This window comes from Erithacus rubecula, assembly GCF_903797595.1.
Source record: "Erithacus rubecula genome assembly, chromosome: 1".
NCBI lineage: Eukaryota > Metazoa > Chordata > Aves > Passeriformes > Muscicapidae > Erithacus > Erithacus rubecula.
Window position 1 is genome coordinate 15559193 of NC_136658.1, and position 27342 is coordinate 15586534.

Below are 27342 nucleotides of genomic sequence, written 5' to 3' on the forward strand. Positions count from 1 at the left end.
TTCTAATTCAAAAGGAGCTGTGTCTATCAAAGGCTGTTAGAAATACAAGATGATCTGTCTACCAGTTTCCTGACTTCTAAGGATAACTTCAACAATACAGATAAGAACCTTAGATACCACATATGTAGGGAAACAGCTTGGTTGTGAAACCATTGAAAGGTTCCATATATTACCAGGAAAGCAAAACCAGACCAAATTAACATAGTTAACACTTTTCTTGAGTCAATTGAAGATGCATATAAACAATTACTCACCTGAAGCATAGCTTCTTTCTGTGGTACTGACAATGTTCTCTCCTCAAATGAGGCTGGTTTGTGAGTGGGTGGCAGATCAATCCTGTAGTAAAGAGGGAATGAGTATGACACATCATGTTTGTGAAGTCCAATTGAAGGGTCAGACATTAACTGCCAAATCACCCAACACTCAGTACTCAGGGACAAACACTTTTCAGCCAGCAATGACTCAGATGTGATATATTGTAATGAACATGTCTACTGCTGGCTATTATTCAGCCACACACTTTTTTGTAGAAAAGTCCCACCCAGAACCTGTAATTTATTGCATCCTGTGTTAGGCAGACTGAACTTCCCCCCATACACTCCCACTAAGGAGGATTAGACAATACTGGTATTTAACAATGTTTCTAAATTATGAGATACAGCTTGAACAGCATTATTAGCTATAGTCTTTCCTTAACAAGCCTTTGAGAAAGCCTCATGAGCAAGACTTTCTCTATTTTAACTTTCTCAGTGAAAGCAAATGGTTATAAAAGAATTTAAATGTGTAAGATCATTCATATAAATATGTTTCAGATACAGAATTTAAGAGACACAAACAAGAAACAGCATTTCTAACCATGCTAGAAGTTGCTCAAAAAGAAGACTTTTGACTCATCCTGCTAGCTCAGTGCAAATGAGGAAACTTATTTTATGCTGAAGGCTCTAAGTTATTTGACTCTAGTAACTATATACAAACATTAATAACATTTCTCATTCACTTTAACTATATATAGGATGTAAGAAAACTCATTCACAAATATTCTAAGCCCACGTCACTTTTTTTTGTGTGTTCCAAACAGGATCTAGACATCATCCACTTTAACTGATAACATCTTTTCAGATGTTTTTGTTTCCTTCTTTTGTGTTTGATCACATTGAATAAAGTAAACTGCGTGTCTGTGCCAGAGACTTGAAGAAACAACCAACATTCCAGAAAGCACAAGACAGTAATTTCTAAGCACTTATCTGTGGGAGCCTGCTTAATTTTACAAACGTTTCAGGATTAATTTTAGGGGGTCTTCACATCTGCAAAGCATGGCCAAATTTATTTGCAAGTTAGACCCACAGTTACAACAAACTAGCAGTCACTGGCATCAGTCAAGAGGGAACTTTTACTTGCCCTCCAGTTAAATCCATTAGTAGTTTTCCTTCAAAAAACCCCCAAACTTCTCAAGAGATAAAGCATTTTACTACTTCTGAAGTAGTTCTCATCTTCCTCATTTCTTTTTCAGAAATGAAAGTGTGATTTCACATTTGTTTACTCTGAAAATAGAGCCTTGAATTACCAAAGCTGAATAGTTGCTAAGTTAAGTCAGACACTTAAATTCCCATATAGAACAAATGCTTTCTGAACATTGCTTTCAACTGAGTAAAAAAAAAAGCCCAAGACATACTCACACTTTGTCAAGATAGGCTGGCCTTTTCTTCCTTGGGGTCAGCAGCACTGTCACAAAGATGGTAATGATAAAAAGAGCAAGGACTGCTCCAATCACAGCCCCTGCTACAGCAACAGAAGATGTCTGCTTAAAGGGCACATCTGCAATGTGATAGCATAGATTACAACTTTAAGAAGTCCATATACTTTTAATATTCAGATAAGATACTTCAGGGTTGTTCTGAGAAATGCTTCTTCCTTCCACTGCCAAACAGAGCCTTGTCCTGCAGCAGCACTTTTGTAGTATTGCCTCAACTTATCCAACTAAGAAACTGGGGGAATTAAGAGAATTAATGAAATCTAAACCTGATTTCAAGGACTACTTTTATTAACTACTAGCAGCATGCTTTCATTCTCACTTTCAAGGTAAGATGACATAACAAAATATATGGTTTGCACTTGCATGAGCTAACAAGGAGTTAATTCAAAAACCTGGGCAACTATGGTTTATTGACAATCTTTCTTTAAAGACCTTAGGTCTGCAGAAAGCAAAAAAGAAAAACTTAAAATCGGTGTTAAAAAACCCCATATACTACTAGGAGCAATGAACATGCAAACAAACACTAAATACATGGCTTACACTGATCAAAGCAAACCCTAACACCACCAACGATATTTAGGACTTCAAGTTACAAATATCTTAAATAAATTTTAATAAGAGGAAAGAAAAAGCTGTGGTTTTTTTCCTCTTAAAGCATTTTTCTTTTGACCTTAGCATTATCAAATCCAATGCTGAACAACATTCATACCGAATTAACATACTTGTCAGTCTTTAAAGGCCATTCCTTTCACTATGCTTAGAAATAAATGTGTAAGTCTCAAAATTGAAAAAGCTGCTAACATATTTTCACTTAAGCTCATCAATGCTTCAAACTTGCACCAACAGGCTCAACAAAAAGTTTCACAATTGGAGTAATTCACGTCAGCTGCACTAAACACTTACCCACAAAGTTTAGGCAGCATACATTAAATAATGCTCTCATTTACATTAATTACTGAATCAGAAAATTTAACAGGAATTGAAAATTAATATAGTTCTATATCTGCAATGTTTTTCTATAGCAGTGTACTTCACCTATTGTCCAAATGCAACAACAATTCTCTATTTAATCTCTTACCAAAGGAAACTTTGAGACATTCTTCAGCTGTATGGTCTATTCAAAAACCCTGAAACTATGCAATATGATTTATCAATTCCTCATATTTCTAATGTTGTTCTGCTTTATGCTAGAAAACTGAGAAAAATCCCTCAATTAAAAAAAAAACAAAAAACCACAAAACAAACTCAAAGTACAACACTTGCACTCTAATAAAGCAATTCCTGTCCCCTCACTGCTTATGAAAAATCTATTGAAAAATATTCCCCTGGGACCACAATCACAAATGTATATTTAAGTAACATGAAAAAAACTGAAGCAAGCTTTTTTTTTTTTTTTTTCTGTGACTTCCCTAATGTTAAGGAATCAAGTCCTAGAGTAACAACTTGCAGAAATTACTTCACAACTCAAAGATGAATGCCTTAAACCTTTGATTTACGTAACAGCTTTCCTGGCATAAGCTCCATGTGTCCATCAGATACTATAAACTGTCCTGGCTTGGGCTGGGATAGAGGTAATTTCTTCTCAGGAGCTGGTACAATGGTTTGGATTCAGCATGAGAATAATGGTGATGACCCATCCATGCTTTGGTTTTTGATAAATTGTGTTTATCCTAAGTCAAGGACTTGGACCTGTGTGTGTGTGTCTCACGCTCTGCCAGTGAGCAGCTGCACAAAAGAAAACCAGGAGTGAGCATATTTGGGACAAGTGACCTGAACTGCCCAAAAGGATATTCCACACCACAGAACACCATGCCAAGTATATAAACTGGGGAAACTACCCAGAAAGAAATATTGTGCATCACTTGGTTTGTTCCCTCCCCCTTCATTATCCATTACTATTATTACTATATTTTATTTTGTTTTCAATTAATAAACTATTCCTATCTCAACCTACAAGTTCTATTTTGATTCTCCTCTCTATTCCATAGGAGTGGGAGGAGAGGGGGGTGGGGAAAGCAAGCAGTTGTGTGGAGCTTAGCTGCAAGCTGGGCCTAAACTACAACACAAGCATAATTCGTATTTTTTCCTGAAGAACGGGCACATGAATCAGTGGAAGGATCACCAAACCACAGCATTTTAACTGGCTTAAATTTATTTTACACTGGGAGTCTTCCTCTTTAAGTGAGAAAGTCTCAACCAACTAATACACATTCTTAGGTCCAGAATTCTTGACGATGCTTTGGTCTTGTGATTACATCAGAAGAGTTTCTTGACTGCTTCATCCTAACTTCATGGTGTCTTTTCTTTGAGTAAATTCTGCTATAATGTTAAAACATCATTAATACTTTCATCCAAGTCCACCCACTGAGTCTCATTTTGGGGAAGATGACAATATACACTCATTTGCTTCTGAACAGCAGGGAAAAAAAGTAATGTCCCAGAACAGTGACACAGAGGAACTTAAGTACAATTACCACAGGGCCACCTAATTTGGCTTGTTGCGTTGCTTTGGCAAAGCATCAGCCAGCAGAATGATCATAAACCCAGACCATCATGCCAAGCTGAACAAGCCAGAGAGCATCTAAGATGTATGGTGCCACCTACAAAGCATTTTAACCACCAGATGGTCAGAAATGGATGGGAATTGATTAACTCCAAGAAATACAGTTAAAGCAGACAAAGATACTAGAATGAAAAAACAAGGCTATTATTAAGTATGCAACTCCTAGTTAGTTTATCAGCTGTTCTTGAAATGAAATGTTTTGGACAGCAACCACCTCCATTTATCTCTCTTAATCTTCTTAAAAGAGTTCCTGAAGACACTTGTTTTACAAGCTTAGGGTCTCCACAGGGAAATACTAAACAGCCCATCTCGAACACTCTACTTCATTCTATCCAGCCTCTGGGTTTATTGTGCTTTTCCATCTCCAACTTGTCAAAACATACCTGTGAAACATTTTTGAACACTACCTATGTTCCAGAATGTAAGAAAAAGTTTATTCACACAACAGCCATTTGTACGTACAATCAATTCTTTTTACAGTAGACATAATGTACAAAACATTGCAACGCGCGTAAGCCCTATCCCTATCAATAACTTCAACTCCAGAACATTTCAACTTCTCAACCCATAGGAATTAAATATATATATATTTTAAAAATCAAAGCAAAAAATCCACAGAGACAAAAGATATCCCATGTGGAAAACTGGTTTATGGTTACGTTTATTTCCAAGTAACACCATCTTTTAAAGATGACATATCAAGTTTTTATTTGAAGAGAGGTATAATCTCTTTATTCCAGAGATAATTTGGAACCCTTTGCTAGAAATTTCACTCCTTTTCTTATGTTTGCACTCAAACTACAGATAACCACAATATTACTTGCTATTGTTTTTGAGACTTTGGTCAATCATGTATCAGTACTCCATTAATCCAAACCCAAACTTAAGTTGTTTAGGGATGCTTTTCCATTTGAACTTCAAATAAAGCTGTTGTTTTCATCTTTTTTAGAGACATGCAGTCATATGCAATCACAGTGTATTGTCTACAATGCTCAATACAACTATTTTTGTGAAGCTCTAAATGCTGCAAGCTACCAAACATCATGAAGATAGAAAAGAACTTCCAGCATCAATGCTCATGAAGCAGCTGTAATTATGCAGCCTATTTCACGTCAACGGTAGCAGAGACTTTTCCTTTTTCAGGTTTCAAATACTAATAGTCTTATCAGCTTCAATTTCCTCAAGCTAAACACTTAAAAATGGCACTTCAAAAGATTTACTATTCTACTTATGGATTTATGTTGTTCTGCAATTAATCTAAAGTTATTTCATTCCTCCTCACATAATCAGCAGATTTAGTTTGGTGAATCTGCTCAGGACAAAGTAGAACTATTTCACATCAGACAAGATTTCCTACGTATAATGGATACAGTGTCATTTTAAAGAACTTGCGAGATCAGTATGGATTATTTGCAGGGAAAACAAATCCACTGCGGTACAGAGACTGCACAAATCATCTGAATTCCTGTTTCATAGACTCTTTAGTTGCACCATTAGAGTGCATTTTCAATACCTGAAGTAGCAGTGCAAGTGTCCACTTCCCTACTAATAATCTGAAACTCTGGTTACCCTCTTCAAAGCAGGCATTGTAACTTAGTTGGAAGCAGCGTAAAACCGCTGTTTTAACTTCTGGCCATAGAAACTCTAATGCTTTTTGGCACCTGGGAAAATAAGCACATTCACATTAGCCTCCAGCTTCGGAATCTGTATGGGTGTTTGCTCCTTAGCTGTGTCCAATTAACCAGCTTTTAAATTCAATGGTATGATTCCCACAAAGCCTCCAGAACAGTTCTCAAAAATTGCACCCTGTGAACTTGCAAAGAGCATCTTGTATGCATTAATGAGTTTTGACATCCTGCCAATTACAGGCCTAACTAAACACCTTACTGTATGTATATATACAGACACTAGAATAAGCTTTAGAAATCAATGACTATAAAAAAATAACTTTTCATCTTATTCAAATACAAGCCTTTGACCTGTGTACAGTTACTCCTCAAAATGTTGTTCATAAGTTAGTTTCAGTGCAATGACTTAACTTTTAAGTATATAGTTACAAGAAGGCTCATTAAAATGCTAAGAGGTATTCATTTTTATGCAGAAAAAACCCTAGAAAATAAAGCTTTAATTCTGCTGTAACTCACTTTAATTGGTAAAGTATTTGATATATAGAAGCATTAAGTTTATGTGGGTGGTACCTAAATTGGAATAATTCAAAGCTCCCAAAGATTATATTTGATAATTGCCTTGGGTAAACTTATTTTTAAATCAGAGAACCAAGACAGCCACTTTTTATTCTTAAACAATATTGTATGGCAAGTTTAATTCATCCTTTTTTTTTTTTTAACTCTGACATAGACCAATATAAGCACTCTGCATTAAAACTCAAATCTTAAACAGTAGTACAGCATTGGGAAAAAAAAGCAGCTCAAATACATTTTCCCCAGATTCAGTATTTCCATTGTGTCAAGTCACAATATAAAAACCTTCAAAAAAAAAAAGTTTCAAAAAGTTTATTCCTACTCTTGTTTAAGTATAAACAATCTGAAAGTGACCAGCCAATGAAGTGAACTGCAGGTACATGTTTAATTTTCAGTGGTTACTACACATACCACTCCCTTCGAGATATTACCGTACCATCTAAGTGAGAAACAAAGTCATCATCCTCGTAAAATTCACCACGCATAAAACCCATTCCAAATGTTCCACCTTCATGGTAATCCATTGGTCTTTCATAACGGTCCTGGTACCTGCCAGTACTGTCTATATTGTTCAACTCAGGTTTTCCAGGGTCTTCTAAATAATCTTTAGATATTAAGTTCATTGGGTGCTTTGTTTCTTTTTTTATACTGCCAGGGTAAGAACCCATATCATCTGACTGAAGAACATCTATCTGGGACTCTTTCTGCATATCTGATGGTGGAATGTAGCTCTTAGCAAAGTAGTCACCGCGGAACGTCTTCCTTCTCTTATAGTAGACAGCTCCAACCAGAGTACCAAGAAGTAACAGCAAAAGAACCCCACCCACCACACAACCCACGACGATGCCCCAGGTGTCGTCCTGCTTTGTTGGCAAGGTTGAAGTTGGGATATTTATTATTCTAGGTTCTGTTGCTAAACCTGTGGTGCCATCAGTCGAAGGATGCCAGGGAACCGTGGGCAGTCGAGTGGTAGTAGTAGGAGGATCTAATGGAAAGAGCAAAGAAGTAGACAAGACACAGAAAAGGCACAGAATGTCAATGCGAGCTAAATCAGTTAAGGGTTTATAAGAAAGCAAAGTTGATGGATATGTTCTACAAGAATAGTTTTTCATTCTCAAGTTCAAGGCACTATAAAAGTCTTAAATTACAAGCTTTTGAACTAGCTTCCTTACATATGGTTTTGAATTAAGTTGCAGCAGGACAGAAAGTGTGGGGAGCGAATAAAAATAACCTTCAGGTAGACAATTTGCCTTCCTTAAAGTAAGGAGATGGAGTTTTCCCACTCAGATGTTGACTGTTCATCATTATTTACCTCCTCCAAGGAAGAAAAACTTAAGCAGTCCTCTAACTTTCCATCCAGCTATAGGGAATTCTGAATCAAATTAATTGATTATGCCACAGAGCCAATTATTCCACAATTAATTCCCCCTTTGGAAATAATTCAGGGCACTGAATATAAGAATGAAAAACTATGAGTTGTGTGCTCAGTCACATGAACTACTGATTTTTAAGCTATTCTCTCCAAAAACATTTGCTTCATTAATAAAACTTACTCAGCCTCACCTTGGGATTAGTGAAAGAAGCATAGTTAAAAATGGCATGTATTAATCTCAAAGTAACACTTATGTTGAGCAAGGGAGCCTTCGGATTTTTAAATTAATAAAAAACTGGAACATTTGAACAAAAAATTATTTCTATGCATTCCTTCTATAAGCCATTTGATCCTTCACACACAAAGAAATTTCCATATTCATTTCTCAATATAAAATATAAACTGATTTCATGTCAGGTTATGCATGTAAACAAGTGACTGTCAGATACCAAGTTTCTCCAGCATGCAGCTTTTTCCTTTGTTCTTTAGGTCTGCTGGAGACATTGCATGTATTGCAGACAAGGTTCCAAGTGATGGGCTGATGACATTGGGACTATACCAGTCAATCACAATATTAGATACAACTCCACTTCTTATTTCTATGCCATGCTGAAAAGAAATTACTTTTTGCCTTGCCCAATCCAAGTTAATTGCTTTAAAATCCAAAAAGCAATTCTAAACATGTATTATAGCTTGAACCTTTCAGAGAGAATATTACATGGACAGCCAAGTAGCTCATTATATCATATTATTTAGTTAAATGCCCACAAGCAAGATCCATGAAAGCACCACCACATTAGAGGCACCCTAAATTTACCACCACAAAGAGTAAAACAGATAGAACTAGAGCTCTTTCAGTTATTTGACAAATCACAACCAAATAGGCATAAATATGATTTTTAATTTCACTACTCAGAGACAGACATACAATTTTCTCATACTAGACAGAATTCTCACATTTGTCATGATTACTACACACCTTGCTGCTGAATGCAACATTTTAGGCATGACATAAGCTTAACACAGATTTTAGAAGGGCATAATTATATTCCTTAACTATGTAAAAAGTGATGGTTCGTTAGGAAGCTATACATAAATGGAATTAATTTGACAGAAGACAGGAAACTGAACAAGTAAGATGCACTACTAAAATGAGTAAGAGGAATTACGATTCAGATTATGATTTTTAGTAAAAATTGATTTAAAGTGAGTTTGATAATTTAACAAGGACGTAGAGATTAAGGAATCCAAGTTTACCAGGGTTCTATGTCTCACACACTCCTAGGTCATGAAGTTCAAATCCCTCTTCCTTGAAAAGGTATTGCTTTAGACACAAGATTTGAGACCTTAAAACACAATTTCAAACAGTACCAGCAAAATTCTTCCAAGCTATATATACTTGTTTGGCTTTAATTAACTGGTTTTGTAATTGTTTTGCCTCTGATACTAAGGTCTTAAGTCCTATCCCTCCACATCCTCAAGTATTTGCATCCTTGCAAATTTAACCATTGCATACGTGAAATAAGCATAGTGGCAATTATAGTCTTATTAATATATTAGAAAGTCAGTGTTTTACAAAGGATTTTTTCCCTTCAAAACTTCCCATTCATCCACTAGTTGTCAGGTTGTCCAGCTGCACTACCAACAAGCACTAATTAACATATTAAATCAATGCAAACACAGGATCAATTAAGCATGTGTTTATATGTATTTGTAGTAATACATGATACATCTAAGGTTATTTATTTTGGTACCTTTTATTGTTGAGGAATGACTCATTTAAAACTGTCTCTTCTTGTTAATAAGGCCAACTATAACTAAGAATATGTGAGTTCACTTCTGATATCAGAGATAAGTGTAAAACAAACTTTTTTTTTTTTTTTTTTTACTTCCTGCACCAAACAAGTTTCCCAAATAGGGAACAACTTTAAGATGAGGAATGCCCAAGTTTGATGTTTACCTCATGGCATTCTGCTTGCAAATCACATCTCAAATGCCATCTCCAAATCAAGGCAGTGTCACTCTTATCTGTGGCTATGCAAGACCAGTATTTCATGTCAGTAACTTCTTTAATGATAATATTTCACATAATCACTGATACATGTTTGAGTTCTTAATGCTTTCCACAAAACATTAAGGGCATAATTTAAATTGTGGTTTATATGGCACTTTATTCAAAAGCAACAATTTCCTACTGATGACTTCCTTTAACATTTTACTTTGGACCCAATGTTTAACAGCTCATCTCTTTCACTGATGTAGGCTTCTGTTGTTGCACAAAGCACAACATATTAAAATATCCATGTGGGTCAGGGAGCTGAAAGTCACAGAAATTCTGGAAAATATTTGGGTTTAATTTAAATGCATCTTGATTTCAGTTTTTGTCTATTACTAGATTCTGGGCCCTGTTCAAATCATTATTACATGTACCCTACAATAATGACAAGGACAAGCTAAGATCCCAACAAAATTTCTACTTTTACATAGCTACCACCTCCATTAAAATAAGAGACACAACTGAAGAAAGCAAAACCCAATTTTCTGGTATGAATATAGTAAGTCAATTGGCTCCTTCCATACACAAAGGAGCCAAGTTTTCCTACTTGGTTTCAAAGCCTTTGACACAGTTTTCTGCCAATAAAAGCAAGAGTTGCTCTTGACTTCAAATGAAGCTCTGATACCTCAAATTAAAGGACCATGGTCCCTGTGCACTGCTAGTTTTCACACTCTTAATTATTTTCCAGATGTTTCCCATCAAAGTCAGTACCAATTTTCAACAGTGTCAGCTTGGTATTTTTATTTTTCCCTTAAATGACTATTCTTGATATAGTTTTCTCAGCTCGTACAAGACCAACAACTTATCTTGGGCAGGGGAGTTTCACCATTAAGTTTAGTACAGGCATCCAACTAACATGAGATGTTTCACATCCCAAACACTACATCTATCTCCCTGTTTCCATCTTCCTGCAGTACCACATCCTTTCAAATGTCTGGGACTCACCTCTGCTCCTGGTGCCAATTCAAAGCCATCAATAAGCCAAGTGTCAGAGAGATGGAAGTAGAAAGTGATGGATGAATCATCCCTAAAAACCAGACCACTATCTTTGAAGTTTTAGGTTTAAAGTCCTGTCTTGGTACCATCAGCTTATCATGGTAAAAAACAAACAAACCAACAAAAAAAAAACAAAAAAACAACAAACCAACAACTAGAGAACACCATGTTCTTAAACCATAAACTATTTTGGATTTAGCCCACTATGAAGTATTTGAGAGGTAGAGCAACCTACAACAGGCAAGTTAATTCAATACTGGCACAATCTCCTTGGGTTAAAATTTGTCCTTTAAGCATTGCAGAAACAAAGTTTTGGAAGGAAATGTTCCTTGGAGAGTTGTTAAGTGTTAACATAGACAGTCAAAGTCTGTCTGGTTCCAAAAGCCACAATAGAGTGCTGAAAAACAGTTCTACCTATTTGGAAAAAAAAAAAAAAAAAAAAAAAAAAAAAAAAAAAAATCAATCCTGCATCATTCAAAATGCAAATGTCCCTTTTTTTTTGCCTCTGACAAGACAAGGACCAAATATCAATTACTTCTAATCCAAAAGGGAGTTGGCTTTGCACAAATTGCAAGATGTCTCTTTGCACATGTTGTATTGAGTGGCAAATATCTGCCTGTGTATGTATTACTTGTATGTTTGCAAAGATACAAACATACTATTGTGTCTTAACTTGCTATATTATCCTTAGATGTTAAGTACTTAAAAATTAAATAATAACTCTGTGCAGCAGGGTCTTAAAAATTGGCTCTGTCTTTCAACTGCTTAAAAGCTTATGTAGCAACTCCTTTGTGACAGGGAAAGTCAGCTTTCCCTGGAAGAAGACTCTCAATGTCTGTACATTATTTGGAAATTTATCATTCTTTCTCTCTCCAACCATTGCTACTCTCATATCAAGTAATTGGTGAGGACACTGCATAACCCTCTCCCCACAGTGTCTTGCCTACAAATGTTCCACACTGGTGCTATACATTTTCCTTTGGATTATTTTCAGTGTGTGTTCCCCCACCTCTGTTTTGGCACTATAATACTAAGATTGGTACCAACAATTTCTCTTAATCATTCACTTTCAAAGTTCATTGTGCTTTTGTGGTTTCTAGTTGGGATTTTCATGCACCAAATAAAAGATTTTGGTATATTTTGAGACACAAGAGAAACTTACTATTAAAGCAACCTCCAGCATGGAAGAATATTCAGGAAAACCACTGAAAATCTAAAGCCTGCTAGACAAGGGAACAAAAGCCCCTTGCTAAAGAGCAGTTTGTCAACATCCATTCCAATGTGCAATTTAGAAAATAAAAGAGTGTCTGTATTCACAAGGCACTCTCAGAACAGATGTTGGTATATGAAGAAGCAAAAAGTAAAACCAAATGATCAGTCTCTGCTATGTTAATCCTCACAATGTCCACTCTACAAGAAGGTGACCCTGTACTTACAAACAACACCTTCCTAGAATTGCTGCCCAACAAATGCTGGCTTTACCTTTAACAAAAGTAATCTTTTCCAAAGGGTGTCATGTCAGAGGAAGTATGTTCCTACCTTAATGCAACTTCCACAGGTCACCTTCTCCCTTGCAAGGGGAGAAAGCGAAAGCCTCAGTGAACAGCATGAAGGTGAAGAACACCAAGCCAAGAAAACAAAGTTCAATTCCTTGTGAAAGAAAACTGAGTAAATCAATATTGTATGAGGAAGTGCTTTATATATCAAGCTGACAGCTTGTTTCAGAAAACTGTTGCGTCAGGACTTGAACTCCACAAGGAGCATGACTTGCTTTTGCTGGATAGCTATGGAAAAAGTTTAACTTTACACCATTGAATTAATAAAAATAGCAAAGGTAGTTGTGCCTTAAAAGCAATACAAAAAAGTATCAGGATTCAAACACCATTTGAGTATTTCTCTGTTCCTATAAAGATGTAGAATCTTCTGAAACTGAAAGCTAAATTTACCCTTTAGTTGCTGTCAACTACTTCTCTTTCATTTCTGCATTTCACTTCAAGAATATTAACTAAGTTTAGGAGCACAACAGAACTTATTAAAAATACAGCTTTGACTTTTTAAACAATGAATATCAGAACCAAAACCAGTTTTTTTCTCAGCCCACATTCCAAACTTACAACACATTTCAACTTAATAGGTGGGGTTTTTTTTGCAGTTGAAAAGCTTAACAACTACGAGCATGGTGACTGTTCAGAAACATTAACTTCATAAATCCTTTTGACAGCTTCATAATTAAAATTTGAAAGATGCTGTGATTATACAGCTTTGTCTGTTAGCTTCCAAGTTTCACTTCACATTTTATGCCAAGTTTTATACAGTGGCTAAGAGAAAAGATAGAAGAAAGAGCTAATGGATTATTTCAGCTTATTGCTCTACAGTACATCACTGCCATGTTTACCACTAATAGAAACCTGGTGAGTTAAGTCAAATATTAAACATGGTAAGTGGATAGATTATTAGTCATTTGCCCACCCTGCATCATTTAAGGGCATTTCAGAACCAATCACTCTGAAATTATTCTCAAGAGTTACAACAAAATGTGGTTAGTATTTGTTTCTGAAAACAATACAGGTGTTACACTAATATTTCACCTCTCCCATTTTTATCAAGTCTCCTATATACAAAAAGTTTGTACACAGTGCTTTTAATCATTTTGTCAGCATGATCAACATAACACTTTAAAAAACTGAAATTTACTGTCAGCTAAAACCTTTATTGTTACTGGTGCACCTAACAGGCAGAACCATGATTCTACACTAAGGGAGACTCAGTTTTGTTGCTCCCAGAAAACAGCTAAGGTTTGCTAATTGCAGTTAAATTGCTACAGTACAACAAAGTTGCTGAGCACAGCTGAAAAGCAGCATGCCTATAAACAGTGTCCATCAGTTCACAGCAAAAGCCAACCTCAGAAACTTAACTATCTCTGCACTGAGCTGGTTTAAACTCTGTAACATTTGCATTAGGCTAGAATGTAAATCATCACCAGAGCCCAATTAGCCTGTATGCCCACACTACTTTTCAAAAACTCGATTCATTTTAGGAAATATCTATGATTTCCTGGTTGGCCTGTTTTAGTTTGTTAGTTGAAAATGTAATTTGAAGGACAGCCTTTAATTTTCATGCATGACAGTCATGGTAAAAAGCATGAGGTCTATTTATAGCATATGATAATCACAGAACTGACAATGGGAATAATAGTGAACTTGGAAAAAACTTCTCCCCACTCCTTAGAGCTAGAATAGGGCTGAGAACAGAGCTATAAACTGCATTGGTATTTTTTGAGCAAGTGTCTGAAAGTTACACTTTAGTCAAACATTTCACCCTATTTAATGATGACATTTTTCAAATTGATACTTCCTAAAACATGCCAGTTTTTGTAATTGTTTTGAAACTGCTATGTAGCCATGAAATCTTCTCCATAGAAGCAGCATTAGAACCATGTAAAATATCCAAAAGTAACTCACAGAAATATCTTTCATGACAAGTGGCAGCACTTGAAATCTTAGTTGAATTACTTGTAAACTACTTAATAGCTAAAATTTTATATCATCTGTCTCAAATTATTTATAAGTTTCCAGTTATTCCAGCTCATTGACTAGACAATTAATTAGAAATTATTAGCTTTCCAGTGGCCTACAGTGTATTTATATCACTAAGTGCATTATCTTTCATTCTAAAGATGCAGACAACTGTCAAAAGTAAATTCTGACTGATGTGGTTTCAAACATCTTGTACTTAAAGTTTTCATCTTAAGAGTTAAAATGAGAAATTAAATGTTCATCTGGAGTTTTAATAAAGCCATCTATGTTTGTATCTATTGGCTCTCTATCCTTGAACAGGCTCTCACCTGTTCCTTGAATGTGCTCTGACACTTAATTTGCTTAATGAAATAACTAATGTCAAAAACTTAACAAAAAGCAGCAACAATACAGCAGAATGAAGTTTTAATTTGCATGTCTATTATCTTCCTTAAAAAACCCTATAATACTGGCATTTATTGATCAAGCTAAAGTTTAACCTAATTTACTTAATCACTTAAGGAAATTTGAACCGTTTTTCCACACTTCTACAGAAGTATTCATATTTACTCTAAGTCATGCTGCTCTTTCACAGAAAAGGTGTCACAGCAAAACACTTAATTACATTGTGTTAATGATACAAGGATGAGTGTTCCAACAGCAGTAGTACTACACAGACACACATATAGTACCCTATATGGTACTAAGTAGATCAGCAAGAATTCTGCATGAGGTATTTAACATGATTACTGAGCATCTGCACTCCAAGAAAATGACACAAGTAACTGGTGGCAAATGCACACATTCAGAACATAACCCTAACTTCCTTAAAACAGAGCATCTTTTAGCTTTTCTAAATGTAGTTGTTCCCTTCCACCAACATCTGTTTTCTCAATTTATAACAGACAAGGTACTGGTTATTGCAGTCAATATGTCTTGCCAAACACAGAATAACACTGCAAAAAAACATTAACTACCAAGAGAAAATTATCATCTCAGAAGCACCTCAACCGTGAGAATTTCCACTATATGTTGCTATTCAAGAGTCAGTTTAATCCCAAATTGTGCTGTAGTTTTTAAATCCACACTTTCAACAGCTTTTCACACAGAAAATTGTCTATTTCATGCAATAACTGCCTCATCAGTTTGCTAATTCAATAACTGACAAAAAAAAAAGTTCCAAGTTAACATATTGTCTTTCCTAAGAAGTAAGATTTACCTAATATGTAGATAGTCTTCTGATCACTTCTCTGACCAAGGGCATTAGTCACCTTGCAGATGTAAGTCCCAGTGTAGTTGTATGTCAAAGGGCTGCTGAACTGCAGAGTATTGTTAACAGCCAACAATCCTTCAGGCCATTGTCCATCCAACCTAAAAGAACAGTTATATTTCAAATGTGTACATTTACAACTAGTTTAAACAGAAGTAGTTTAAAATATTGCCAATAATCTAGATAAATAATTTTTCACTGTGCTCTGACACTTCCAGTGGGCCTTCCTTCAATATTCTCAGTGTACACCTGAAGGTTTATTTAGTATTTCATTTCTGGGCCAATTCCTTTAAATGTCAGATCTGCTGGAAGAGCAAACTGTCTAAAATTGTCACTACTACAGCTAAGAAAACAGCATCTCAAAAAAATTTGGATAAACAAGACAACCCAAGTTCTGGAAACTAACAGTCTGACACAGAAGCATTTCTGCTGTCAGGATTAGCTGCCTGTTCATTTGCATCCAGTAAGTATTTCTGTCCATACATGCTTAATTTAGAGGACATTTTGACTAGAACTTCTGAGCAAGAATTCAAGCAGTTTCTCCTCTCCTAAGCTGCCTTTTCTCATCTCCCATCATTTTTCTCTCTAAATTACAGCACTGAAATGGAATGTGATGATAGATCTGGGGAAACAACTGGTTAAAAAAATTATTTTTTATCAATTGACTTTTCAAAGTCTATCACTTCCCTGTACAATTCTGCCTGAGATTGCAGTAGCAACTGTGTAAACACAAGAGAAAAAGGGAAAAGGGCAAAGGCCCTGGAACTATTCTAACAGGGCTGCCAACTGCCCATTAAACACCTGTGTAATTTCATGCCATTGAGACACATTTTGATTTATCTAAGTACCTATTAACAGCTAAGCATCCTAAATCAATATTTAAACTAGATCACTAGATGACAATATCTTGAAAGCATTTAGCATGCGTGATTTTTAAAATAGTATTGAACAAAAAGGCACCCATCACTTTAAAACAGGTGCTCAAAGGAAAAGAAAAACACTTCACAGTTAACACTAAATGCAATCTTCAAAAAATATGGTTGAAGACAACATTCCTACTTCTTCACTGTGATTATTGCCCAGAATTGCTTCAGCCACATAAAACTGATAAAAATCAAGGACATGCTTCATAATCCATAGTACCAGCAATATTAATTTCAAGAAACACTATAAAACAGTCAAATGGTTTGACAGCTCTATTCTAATAAAACTCTCATACATGCAACACTTAAAAAATATTACTAACCATGAAAATATCACTATCCCAGTAAACACAATGTCATCCTGGATTCCAAGGGATACAATTGGTTGGTAAGGTAGTTCTACAACCTATTGTACTCTGATACCAGTCAAACAGCACACAGTTCAACAAAGTACTTATTTCTCCAGGCTCAAGCTACTTTTCTTTTACATGGATTTCCCCCCCCTACACATGAAGTTCCTCATTCACCAGTACTACAGCTTTTTGGATGGGTTTTGTTTTTGCTCAGAAAGGCACACTAGGTTTATGGCAGAAAATTTAGATTTCCTTTAAAAGTTTGTTCCATTTTAAGTTTAGGAAATCTAACTGTGATCTCAAGTTTCAATGGCTTTAGATATATAAAAATAGGTTTATTTCTTCTAGAATTGTGAAAAGTGATAGCATTGATTAGTTCTTACATATGTTTCAAATTCAAATGAGAGAACTGAGAACCCAGTGCATCTGAAGAAGCAAATGGTACTGCTGTTAGGGACTTTTTTTAAACATAGGAATTCTTATATGCTGAAGTTTCTCATCACAGTGATTTTGAGCTAAGCCTGAGATGGGGATGGCAGACCACAGACGCATGAAATGTGGATGCTATGTAAGTTTTAAATTTTTTTCATTAGAGGCATATGTAAGTAACAGTTGGATCCTTACTAGATTTATTGGTCTTTGCTCTACATGCTGCAATACACAACTTAGTCCACCTTGAGCAACTAAAGAGACTTTATTCAGAGTAATGACAAACTGTTTAGGCACATAAATTTACAAGATATCTACTCACCTGTATTCATGCAAACACACATCTTGTATTCTCCATTTAAAAAGCTGGATAAAACCATTACAACCAATACAAGTCATATAGTCTTTGTTTTCAAAACATGCATTTACTGTAAGCAAAATGATTATATGCCACATGATTGAATCATCAATATTTACCTGCTCCATGTAAATTCCATAGGTAATGGATTTGCATCAGCATTACACTTGAGCTGAACATTTCCTCTTCCAATGAACCAGTTTCCATCATAACCAGTTACTGAAACCTCTGGGGCATCTGACAAACAAAAAAATTAATCTATGAACAATCACAATTACAATTAAAAGTGTAAATTGTGTGTAAGATCAATAGAAGAGAAGGGTACCTTTTTCTTCCTTTTTTTTTTTTTTTGAGGGGAATGTGTACTTTAGTTGTTGGTTGCCTTTTTGCTATAAATTTAAAGACCACCACCAAAATATACAGAGAATATGATACAGTTCCAAACTACAACATTAATATGCATCAGTGAACAAATTGTCTTAATTGGTGCAACATTCCCAGTGTGCTTTCAGCAACCACACAGCACCTTGAGGAAGTGAAAGGACTTCAGAAGAAAAGAATCTGTTTCATGTTTTTGGCAAGTGAGGTAACTTGGAACTACTTCTCACTAAAAAGATACAGCAAAGGATCAGAAACAACCTAGGGAGAAACCAGGTAATTAGGAAATTACCAAAAAGTTCATGAGTTTGGTGAATAATCTGTAAATAACTTACTGACCACCACAAGACCTATTTTCAACTTAGCATCTCAAACATGAATCATTATTAGCATTCTTTTTTAACAATGCTGAAATTTTAAGAGATTATAAACAGCTTATGGATCAACCCTCATGTTTACCCATGATTCAATTTCCAAAACAGTATAAGTGTAACAGTATTCTAACTTAATGACTTTATTTGCAATACAGAGACCTAAGTTTTTACTCCTGCCTGACCTGCCTCTGATCACAGCTTTTCTATACAGTTTCCATCTTTATTTTCCTGAAGCAGAAAGTGCTCATTTCCTTCCTGTGGAAGTATACACAGATTAAGGGAGAGGTTGCAAGATACATACCAGGAGTAATTACCTCACAGAATACTTACACTGTATGTCCAGCACATAAGGGTATCGTATCTCCTTGTCAAAGGCAGGGTGCCTCACAACACAAGTTATGTGTCTTCCTCTTGCAAATCGTGTAGGGACAATCACATAGTGGCTCACAACTGTCACCGTTTCATTTGGAAACAAGGTGGAGGTGGATTCCATTTCACCAAGGCCTCCTTCCCAGTCAATCTGTGCAGCAGGTTTTCCAGTGGCTGCTGTACAAGTGGCTGCTACTGTCCTATTTGCACCATCTATGAGAGGGTTTGGTCCTTTCGTTAAGCTCACAACAGGTTCCACTAAGGAGAGGTAAAAAGAAGGAGATTTAAACAAGAACTCCACTTCTTTGGAAGTGTCACTAGTTAAAAGTTAGGCAAGACCTAATCCATTTGCAAACGCTCATGTTAATCAGACATCCCAGATACAAGACCATGCATATCTCAAGAGATGACAGCTATACAAGGTTTTGTCCTGCTGACACTATCCCCCTTTATCCACTCATTCAAGTTCAGTGCTGTTCATCCACTACTTTTAAGGCACTGACAGGAAATTCCAGAGTGGTTAGGTCCAAAACACCATCTGCAGTGTCTGACATGAGAGCTTAAGACATTAGATTGAAACTACACTGCAGGTTTTTTTAAAAAAAGCTTTGATTCTGCTGCATTTACAAGAGTTCAAGAACTAATCTATACCGTCAATTTGTGTCACTTGAGAGCTACTTCAGTGTTCTAACACCCATCATCAACAGTTCAAGTTTTTCTTGATCACACTGATACAAATGATTTCCAAGCTGCATCTTTATTATATATACATGCACATGCCACACAGTGAATAAAGGATCTAATATGTACACAGAAATATGCAACTGTATGTAAAATGCATGAGATATACAAAGTAATCTACATATACAGAAAATTTCAATAATAAAATAAAAATAAAATTTATTGGTTTATATATAAATACAATTTTGCCTATAGATACACACTCTTGTGTACAAATCCCCATAAAAGTTAAAAAAAAAAAGGAATTCAATACTAAGACTAAAAAAATCTGGACATGCAAGGATGCAACCTCCTTGTAAAGCCACTCCAAAATATTAAAAATTGGGGAACACTTTTCTACAAGGAAGTTGCATTCCTAATGTACAAGTCTACTGCTGAGGGCCATAGACTAAAAAACTTTCAAAAATTTCCTTTTGGTGTAGCAAATGCAATTTGGCCCTGTACAAGCCACCCACCAGTAGCAGCCCAAGCCAGGAAAACTGCCTGGTGCTTCAGATGCAAACCATGGCTGGGCTGTTTGAGGATGGACAATTGTGCCACCAGCTCTGCAAGGGACAGGTTTGCAGTAGTACCAGCCTATTGCACAGCCCTGGTCTGTTGCTCTAACCTGGCTACTGGAGTCCTCTGAAGGAAGGTCATGGCTACTCACCATAATGCTTCAGAATCCACCTCAGTGGATCAGCCCTCACTAATCACAAAGCAGAGACAAGTCTTGCAACATCTGTGCCTTTCAGTATCAGAAGGAGACAAGTTAGTTCATGGAATTTCTTTCCAATAAACTGAAGCTGACCCACAGACACATCTTGTAACAGAATAGAGCAAAGTTCACTGTACCTGGCGAGTTCTCCAACTACCTATACCTTCCAAAGATAACTGGGTAACAAATATTTTCAGCTTCAGCCCATTCAGTGCCAGGATCAGTTTTTGACTGTTTTCTGCTCAGTCTAACACTATTCATGTCTGAACAAGCTGGTTTATTATTTGCTCAATTACACTAAAGGAAAAGGCAATTATTAAATGGATAACCTTATAAAAATGTGTGTTTTCTGTTCTATGCTTAGAATTTCTTGAAGAATATAAATTGTTATGAAACTGAAGATTGTTTGGGCAGATATTGAAAGTAAATTATTTTCTGCTTTATTTCTCTGAATGCCTACCCTCTGAGATTTGTTAGTAACCCTGCTGAAAATAAACCAATAGCAGTTTTTTTCTGCCAAGTTGCACTCACTCTTCTAGATCTGAAGCATTTCTAACACAGCTTCTTTCAAAATCTGATTCCCTGGTTTCCAACAGCAGCAATAGCTACAGCTTTCTGCAGTAAGCTTTATATCTGAACTGATGTACATATGCATAAGCATTGTCTCATCTGCAAAAAAAGCCTTTAAAACATTATGTGAACTTGAACATCACATAGCTTTGTGATTTGACCCACAACTTGGTTTTTCTGATTAACATGACCTTGTTCTCCCCAAACCACTCACAGGGACTTCTTCAATAGCTTCTGTGGTATTACTAAAATGCAGAAATAAGCATCCAAATTTATATTTAGAATTTTACATGCATGAAAATACTAATTTTTGCTGTCTTCCTCCCTTCCCAAGATCTCCATAACAGTAATATCAATCAAATTAGCACCTACCATTAGCATTTCATGCCAAAACTGCAGGTTCCAATAATTTCAGCTGGAAATAAAAGCTTGATATGTTCCATCACTTTGATTTTTGTTTTTTAAAAAAAGCAGGTAACTCTGCAATTTTTCCTCTATGTCTTTGTGAAGGGATACTTAAGTAAACAAGAACTCTTAACTTGCAACTTAAGTTGCAGAGATGTCCAGACCCAAAGCAGACTACTCAGTACTGTACTTTTAGAAGAAGTTCTTCAAGAAGTCAGAAAGGCATGATAGACTAATTAAAAAAACCCTACTTTTTCAAGGGATAAGAGATTTGTCAGTTTGAGCTCATTGTGTATACTTGGTTTTATACTTGTCAAGTAGACACAAAGGTGAAATATTTAAAACTACTCAGTGTAATAAAATATACTTATTCCCAGTCCTATGTGTTTCTAAGCTTTAGGTTTTTTATACATCACAAATATTTAGGCTTTTGCTGTCATATCTTCCCCTAAATTGTGATTCTTGTACTACATACAAACTGCAAGATAAATAAAATAGCCACTTACTGAAAAATGGAAAGCAATTGCTGTTAGGATACTTATTTCTATAGTTAATCATTCAGGACTACTTTCTCCCAGCAACCAAAACAAAATCAGCAGAAGTCCAGCTACTTATTCTATGGCCCTTCTAAATATTGCAGTTATGGATTAAGAAGTATCTGGTGAATGAATCCATAATTACAAGGAGCCATGGCATCTCTGCCTCACAGTGTGAAACAGCTTTATCATTTTCAATGTACCCAAAGTACAGGTTCTAGAATTTTTTTGAAGGTAATTTTTTGTTTTTTTGAAAGTATCATTTCTATATGCAGTCCTCTTATCCCAGGACCATTCAGCATGTCACATTAAGGTGATTTTTACTTTCTCTGCTCACAGTGGAAGTGGAGGACACAAGAGGCAGCTGGGAGAGCATTAGAGAAACTGCTACACCCACTCAGTAGAAACACTGTGCTCTATTCAGGCCAAACGAAAAACATGGTGAGGACAAGGTTTTGTGTGGAAAAGGAAGCCACCAATCCCCCAAGACCCAAAAGCAGGACCCACTCCCACAGTGTAAGAGCTCTACCTAAAGCAACATTATGGCATGAATTAAACTTCAATATTCAAGACAGGATGGGTGAAGCATGGAAGCTAGATGTGCAGTTGTTCAAAATGTCTCAACAATTTGCTAATCTGTGGCAAATTCCTTTTACTGACTCATCACCACCACCTAATTTAACCCAGCTTTTTCTACCTTCACCTTACATTCAACATAGACATATCAGAAATCTCTGACTGCTCAGGTCCTTACACTTCTTTACAGAAAAGGAATATAATACAGCATCCAGACAAGAGCCTTAAATCCTACTGCATTAAGATTTGAGGACAAAAAGCAGCTTCTTGGTTTTCATGTACTTTAAAAGACTTTTTCAATTGTTTTTGTTAGTTCTAAAACTATTTTTTCTGCACACACTGGGCACAGGAGGTCTGGATGAAGTTGGCATGATTACAACACAAACAGGATTATTTCCTCCTGACATTAAATTCACTAATTCCTTGGCACTAGAATGACACTGGGAATTGTGATCCCCTTCATCACAACTGACATGTACTTGATTAACTTTCCAAAACATCATTTCAAGTTTTTATTTTCTCTCACCTCAAAATCAGAACCTTTATCTGTGTACTTTATCCTGTTTGCTAATTAATGCTTAATTATAAACTTATTAGGGTTTTCTTGTTTTAGTAGTTTTTTGAGGTGTTTGCTTGTTTTAAGGCCAGTCAGTTCACTAATTTGTCATCTACTTTACACTTTTTATTGGCCCAGAGTATTCTGTAGTACTTAAGAACATGTACATCTCACCTACTAGCACTTCTAGATTACTATTACTTCATCAGAATTGTCTGAGTGGATCCAGTGTCTATAGTGCCTGACATACATAATTTTTAATTCCTAATTGGAAGACTTTCTGTTTTAGAGTGTCTGGGATCTAATCTGACAGACCTACACCTTTGACACTCTACAACTCACTCCTCACTTGAAGCATTGGTAAAAGCCAGGCTGCAGAGGAACAAGACCTAATTCATGAATGCCCATGATGAGAACTCCTACTTAGCAAGACAGAGTCAAAACAAACCAAGTATTTAAAAAAAATCATGGACAGCACTCAAGTTAATAACAAAAATTATGTCAGCTCTGCAAGCTACCCTGCTGACAAGCCATTTCTTTTGCCCTGAGATACCAGTTTGCCTCATTTGGTCAGCATCTTGGGATCTTGGGGAAACCAACAGCTTGACACAAAAATACTTGCCATTTTTTGCACAAATTTAATGAGCCAAAGTTTTATAAAAGTTCAATATATCTCTTAGACCCTAAAAGCATTTTCATATTTCCACTGTCTTAACCTCTTCTTTTATCATTAATTTCCTTAAGACAACATGAAGCACTAAACAAAGCCAACTGGCAGTGGGCATAGTCAAACATGGCTACTCTGTTAAACTTGGGGCACATAGGAGGTTTTAGATATGGTTTTAAGTGATCAGTGCACTGTGGAAAAACACAGGGCATTTTATCTTGTAGTTATTTTTTCTATTCCATTTGTCTTCAGTGTCTCCACTTTACAGCATAAAAGCATCTGGTACATGACCAAGTACGTCCACTATACATATGGAAGGAAACTAATTCTTTGCTAAATAAGAACAGACAGGGACTAGGAAAAAAGGCAATCCTGCTTCAACTGGAAACAGCCTCAGTTTTAGGACAGGAACTTTTTTCCTTACTTAAGGGAGAGTTTTTTAGACCAATGGGAAAATGCAGTCAATACATCATTGCAGGTGATTTTAAGTTACATCAAGATTTAAATCATAGCTATTGCATGCCTTAAGATTCTGATGAGCTTCTGATGAGTTCAGGCCAGCAAAGTTCAAAAGTTATTAATTTACAAGCATATTCTGAAAATTACTACTACCCCAGTATTTTAAGTTTAAGCCTAAAAGTCAGTTTAGCAAAAAGTTTCTAGAAGAACAGAAAATCCACTGCTAAGGCCAAATAACTTCAGTCTAACAGAGAGCTGGCTACCTAGTGGTCCATGCAAAATTAAGCTGCTGGTAACTAGGATGGAAAGGCATCTTTGCAAATAACAGCTGGATTTTGCCATTTAGAGGTTGATACCAAGTCCTGAGAAACTTAAAACAATTGGCAACCATCTACACCAATGAAGAAAAAAGTAATGATCAGAACCACTGCATGCCTGACTAATACTTCTCTATTTTAAGTGCAATTTTTCATAATGTGTATCTAATGAAACAAGTTGTGGTCCTTCTACTCTTTCAAACATAAAATAATAAGCACATGGGACATACATTCCCAAGTTCCTCCTGATATTATGAGTGCAAAATGGACACAATTACTAATGCTGAAAAAACCGAAACAATCTTAGAAAGAGGAACTGCCTAGAAAAGGTGAGGGGAGGTAGAAAGAACTTCCCACTGCTTATTGCTAATGAACAATAATTGAAACCTGAAGTCAAAAGACTGCTACAATAACCACAGACATAACCACTTGCGGTAGAGATGGAAGTCAGGCAAAAAAGACAGCCCTAAGACCACATGCTTTGTGCATCACCACAGAATTTTGGTCAAGTTACTGGTTTCAAATTGGATTAAGCCATATGCTTTGATGCATTTATTTTGCCCCCCCTTGTGGTGAAAACCAGTTTACATACTGTGCTACAGCCATTTGATTAATCCCATTGAGTATTCTACTACTAAGAAAAGCTGGTGTAAAAGATTAAGAGATGATTCTAACAAGCACATCTGCTTACAGAAATTGTCACTGACGACAGTCTGTGCTCAGATGACTGTCTCAGCTACAGAAAGTCTCATTTGACTCCTGGCAGAATATACAGAAGCACAGTAGTACAAGAGGAATACTATTGTAAAGAGAGGGCAAGTTAATAACAGGCTTTCAAGTTTCAGGGTAATCATTTTACCTCACACTGCAGTGTAACCCCTGAGTTACTTGCACTTCAGCACTAGTTCCTTATGACAACAATACTCAGCCCTCAAGAGGACAAAATTAGTATAAACAAACTCCCAAGTCTATAAAAGCATTATGACTACCCACAAACAGTCAAGAACTCAAATTGACTCTTACTTCCCACAACTCCCAGCAGTCATCTAGATAGTTTTGCTTTACATTTACACTGTTCAAAGAACAGTTTGCATCACCAGACCCAAGCAGCTATATGAAATTATCATATATTATCAGCACACTTATAAAATCATTAAAATTGCTTTGGAAGGGACTTTTGAAGGTCATCCAGTCCAATGCCCTTGCAATAAGCAGGGATGTCATCAACTATGCCAGGTTGCTCAGAGTCCCATCTGACTGTTTCCAGACATGGGGCATCAACCCTCCCTGGGAACTCTCTAACCTCATTACAGTTGATGGACTCTTTCACTGAGACAGCCAGTAATCAACAGGGTTTAGAAATACCTGCTTTTTCTGAAGACCAGTGACACCTCAGTACTGAGGAAATTCAGCCAAGGCAGTGGCTAAAGCCAAGCTCAGCAGCTTCCCAGCACACACACAAGTCCCTGGTATCAGCATTGTCTGTCAAAGCTCTAAAACACTGTGTGAATACAAACTGAATGTTTGCTTTAGCAAAATGCCCACATAGAAACTGGTTATTTATTTTTAATAACTAGACAGTAAAATAAAAAGTTCTAAAGAAGCAAGACCCAAAAGAAGTCTCCTCTATGACATTACTAAAAGCGGCACACCTGTAATGAGAGACCAGCACATACATATTTTGCATTTTCTTTGGGTTAAATGGTAAAATACAACTTACTAGTAAGTTTGCAGAAGTTTCCTTTCAAAAAGAAGTTGACTTACCTAAGACTGTTACAGTTGTTGACGACTGTGTATTTCCAAGTGGGAATGTAACTGCCTTGCAAACATATTCTCCTGCATCAGAAAAGCTTACATTTTTTAAGATGATTGTTGCATCAGTAAGTGAGTAGTTTTTAAATGCCACTCTTCCTTGGTATTCTCCTTGAACAGATATTCCATATTCAGGGTGATGAACAGCAATAGTCTGTGAACTTTTACCATATATCTTCTCCCAAGAAACTTGTGTTATTGTTTCGTTTACATCAATTACGCATCTCAGTGCAACCTTCTTCCCCCAAACTGCTGTCACATGTGGATCAACAACTGGTCCAGCTAAGGCACCTGAAAACAAAGCAATTGTTAGTGGCTACACAAGAAAGTTATGCCACTTGGTTTTCACAGTAAGCCTTCTTCCACAATTAGCTTATCTTTTCAGAAGAGAATTCCTATTTTTTTTTTCCTGAATAACTGATTCTCAACAGTGTGGAAATACTACAGAAACACATTTCAAACAACATCAAATCTAGGCACAGATTAATTATTTTTCAGAGAATACTACCACTAACACACAATGTCACACAAAAATGACCTGACAATTGTGTAACTAGTATAACAGCCTTTTGGGAATTTAACTAGATATGAACATTTAGTGAATTCAGATTTACCAGAAAAAAACCAAGACATGGTACTTTTGAGCAATACAGAGCATCAAGCAAAAACTTGAGTTAAGTCACTGCACTTACATGTTTCTCCTTAAACAAAATATTAAGTCATATCATTTATTAGGAGTAATGAAACCTCTAGCCCTTATCATACCAGTAAATACTTAAACAAAGCAACAATTAAAAAGCAAACACAAAAGCCCCTATAAAAAAATCCCACAAAGCACTCCACATTTACAGTGACAGTCACTCAGACCTCAACTTGAACTTTCCCACCCCACTTCCTAACGAAGATATTTACCATCATATATATGCAATCTCTCTGCTTCAGTGTAGTGGGGTGTCTTCACACAAGATCTCTCAGACAGTAAATATGCAAGAGTAGGCACAGTCAATACTTGCTTAGGATTCAGTGTATTTTCAACATTTAATACCTAAAATGCCTTCCACAGTAGCAACTACATTCTGAGTAAAGCATTTTACAC

General features: G+C 36.1%; 1 protein-coding gene across 2 annotated transcripts in view; it reads right to left on the reverse strand.

The window, feature by feature from the left end:
* Window positions 1–27342, reverse strand: part of NECTIN3 (nectin cell adhesion molecule 3) — a 56777-nt gene that overhangs the window by 7086 nt on the left and 22349 nt on the right. Inside the window, exons 2-7 of one of the 2 annotated variants that reach the window (XM_079317117.1) lie at window positions 26199–26537; window positions 18872–19168; window positions 17909–18026; window positions 15676–15827; window positions 1677–1815; window positions 255–336 (exon numbers count right to left, since the gene is read on the reverse strand). In XM_079317117.1, coding sequence (XP_079173243.1) covers window positions 255–336; window positions 1677–1815; window positions 15676–15827; window positions 17909–18026; window positions 18872–19168; window positions 26199–26537 — 1127 coding nt within the window. Of the gene's footprint in view, window positions 1–254; window positions 337–1676; window positions 1816–4728; window positions 7503–15675; window positions 15828–17908; window positions 18027–18871; window positions 19169–26198; window positions 26538–27342 lie in introns of those variants that run through there. The other variant, XM_079317116.1, reaches the window with a different exon arrangement.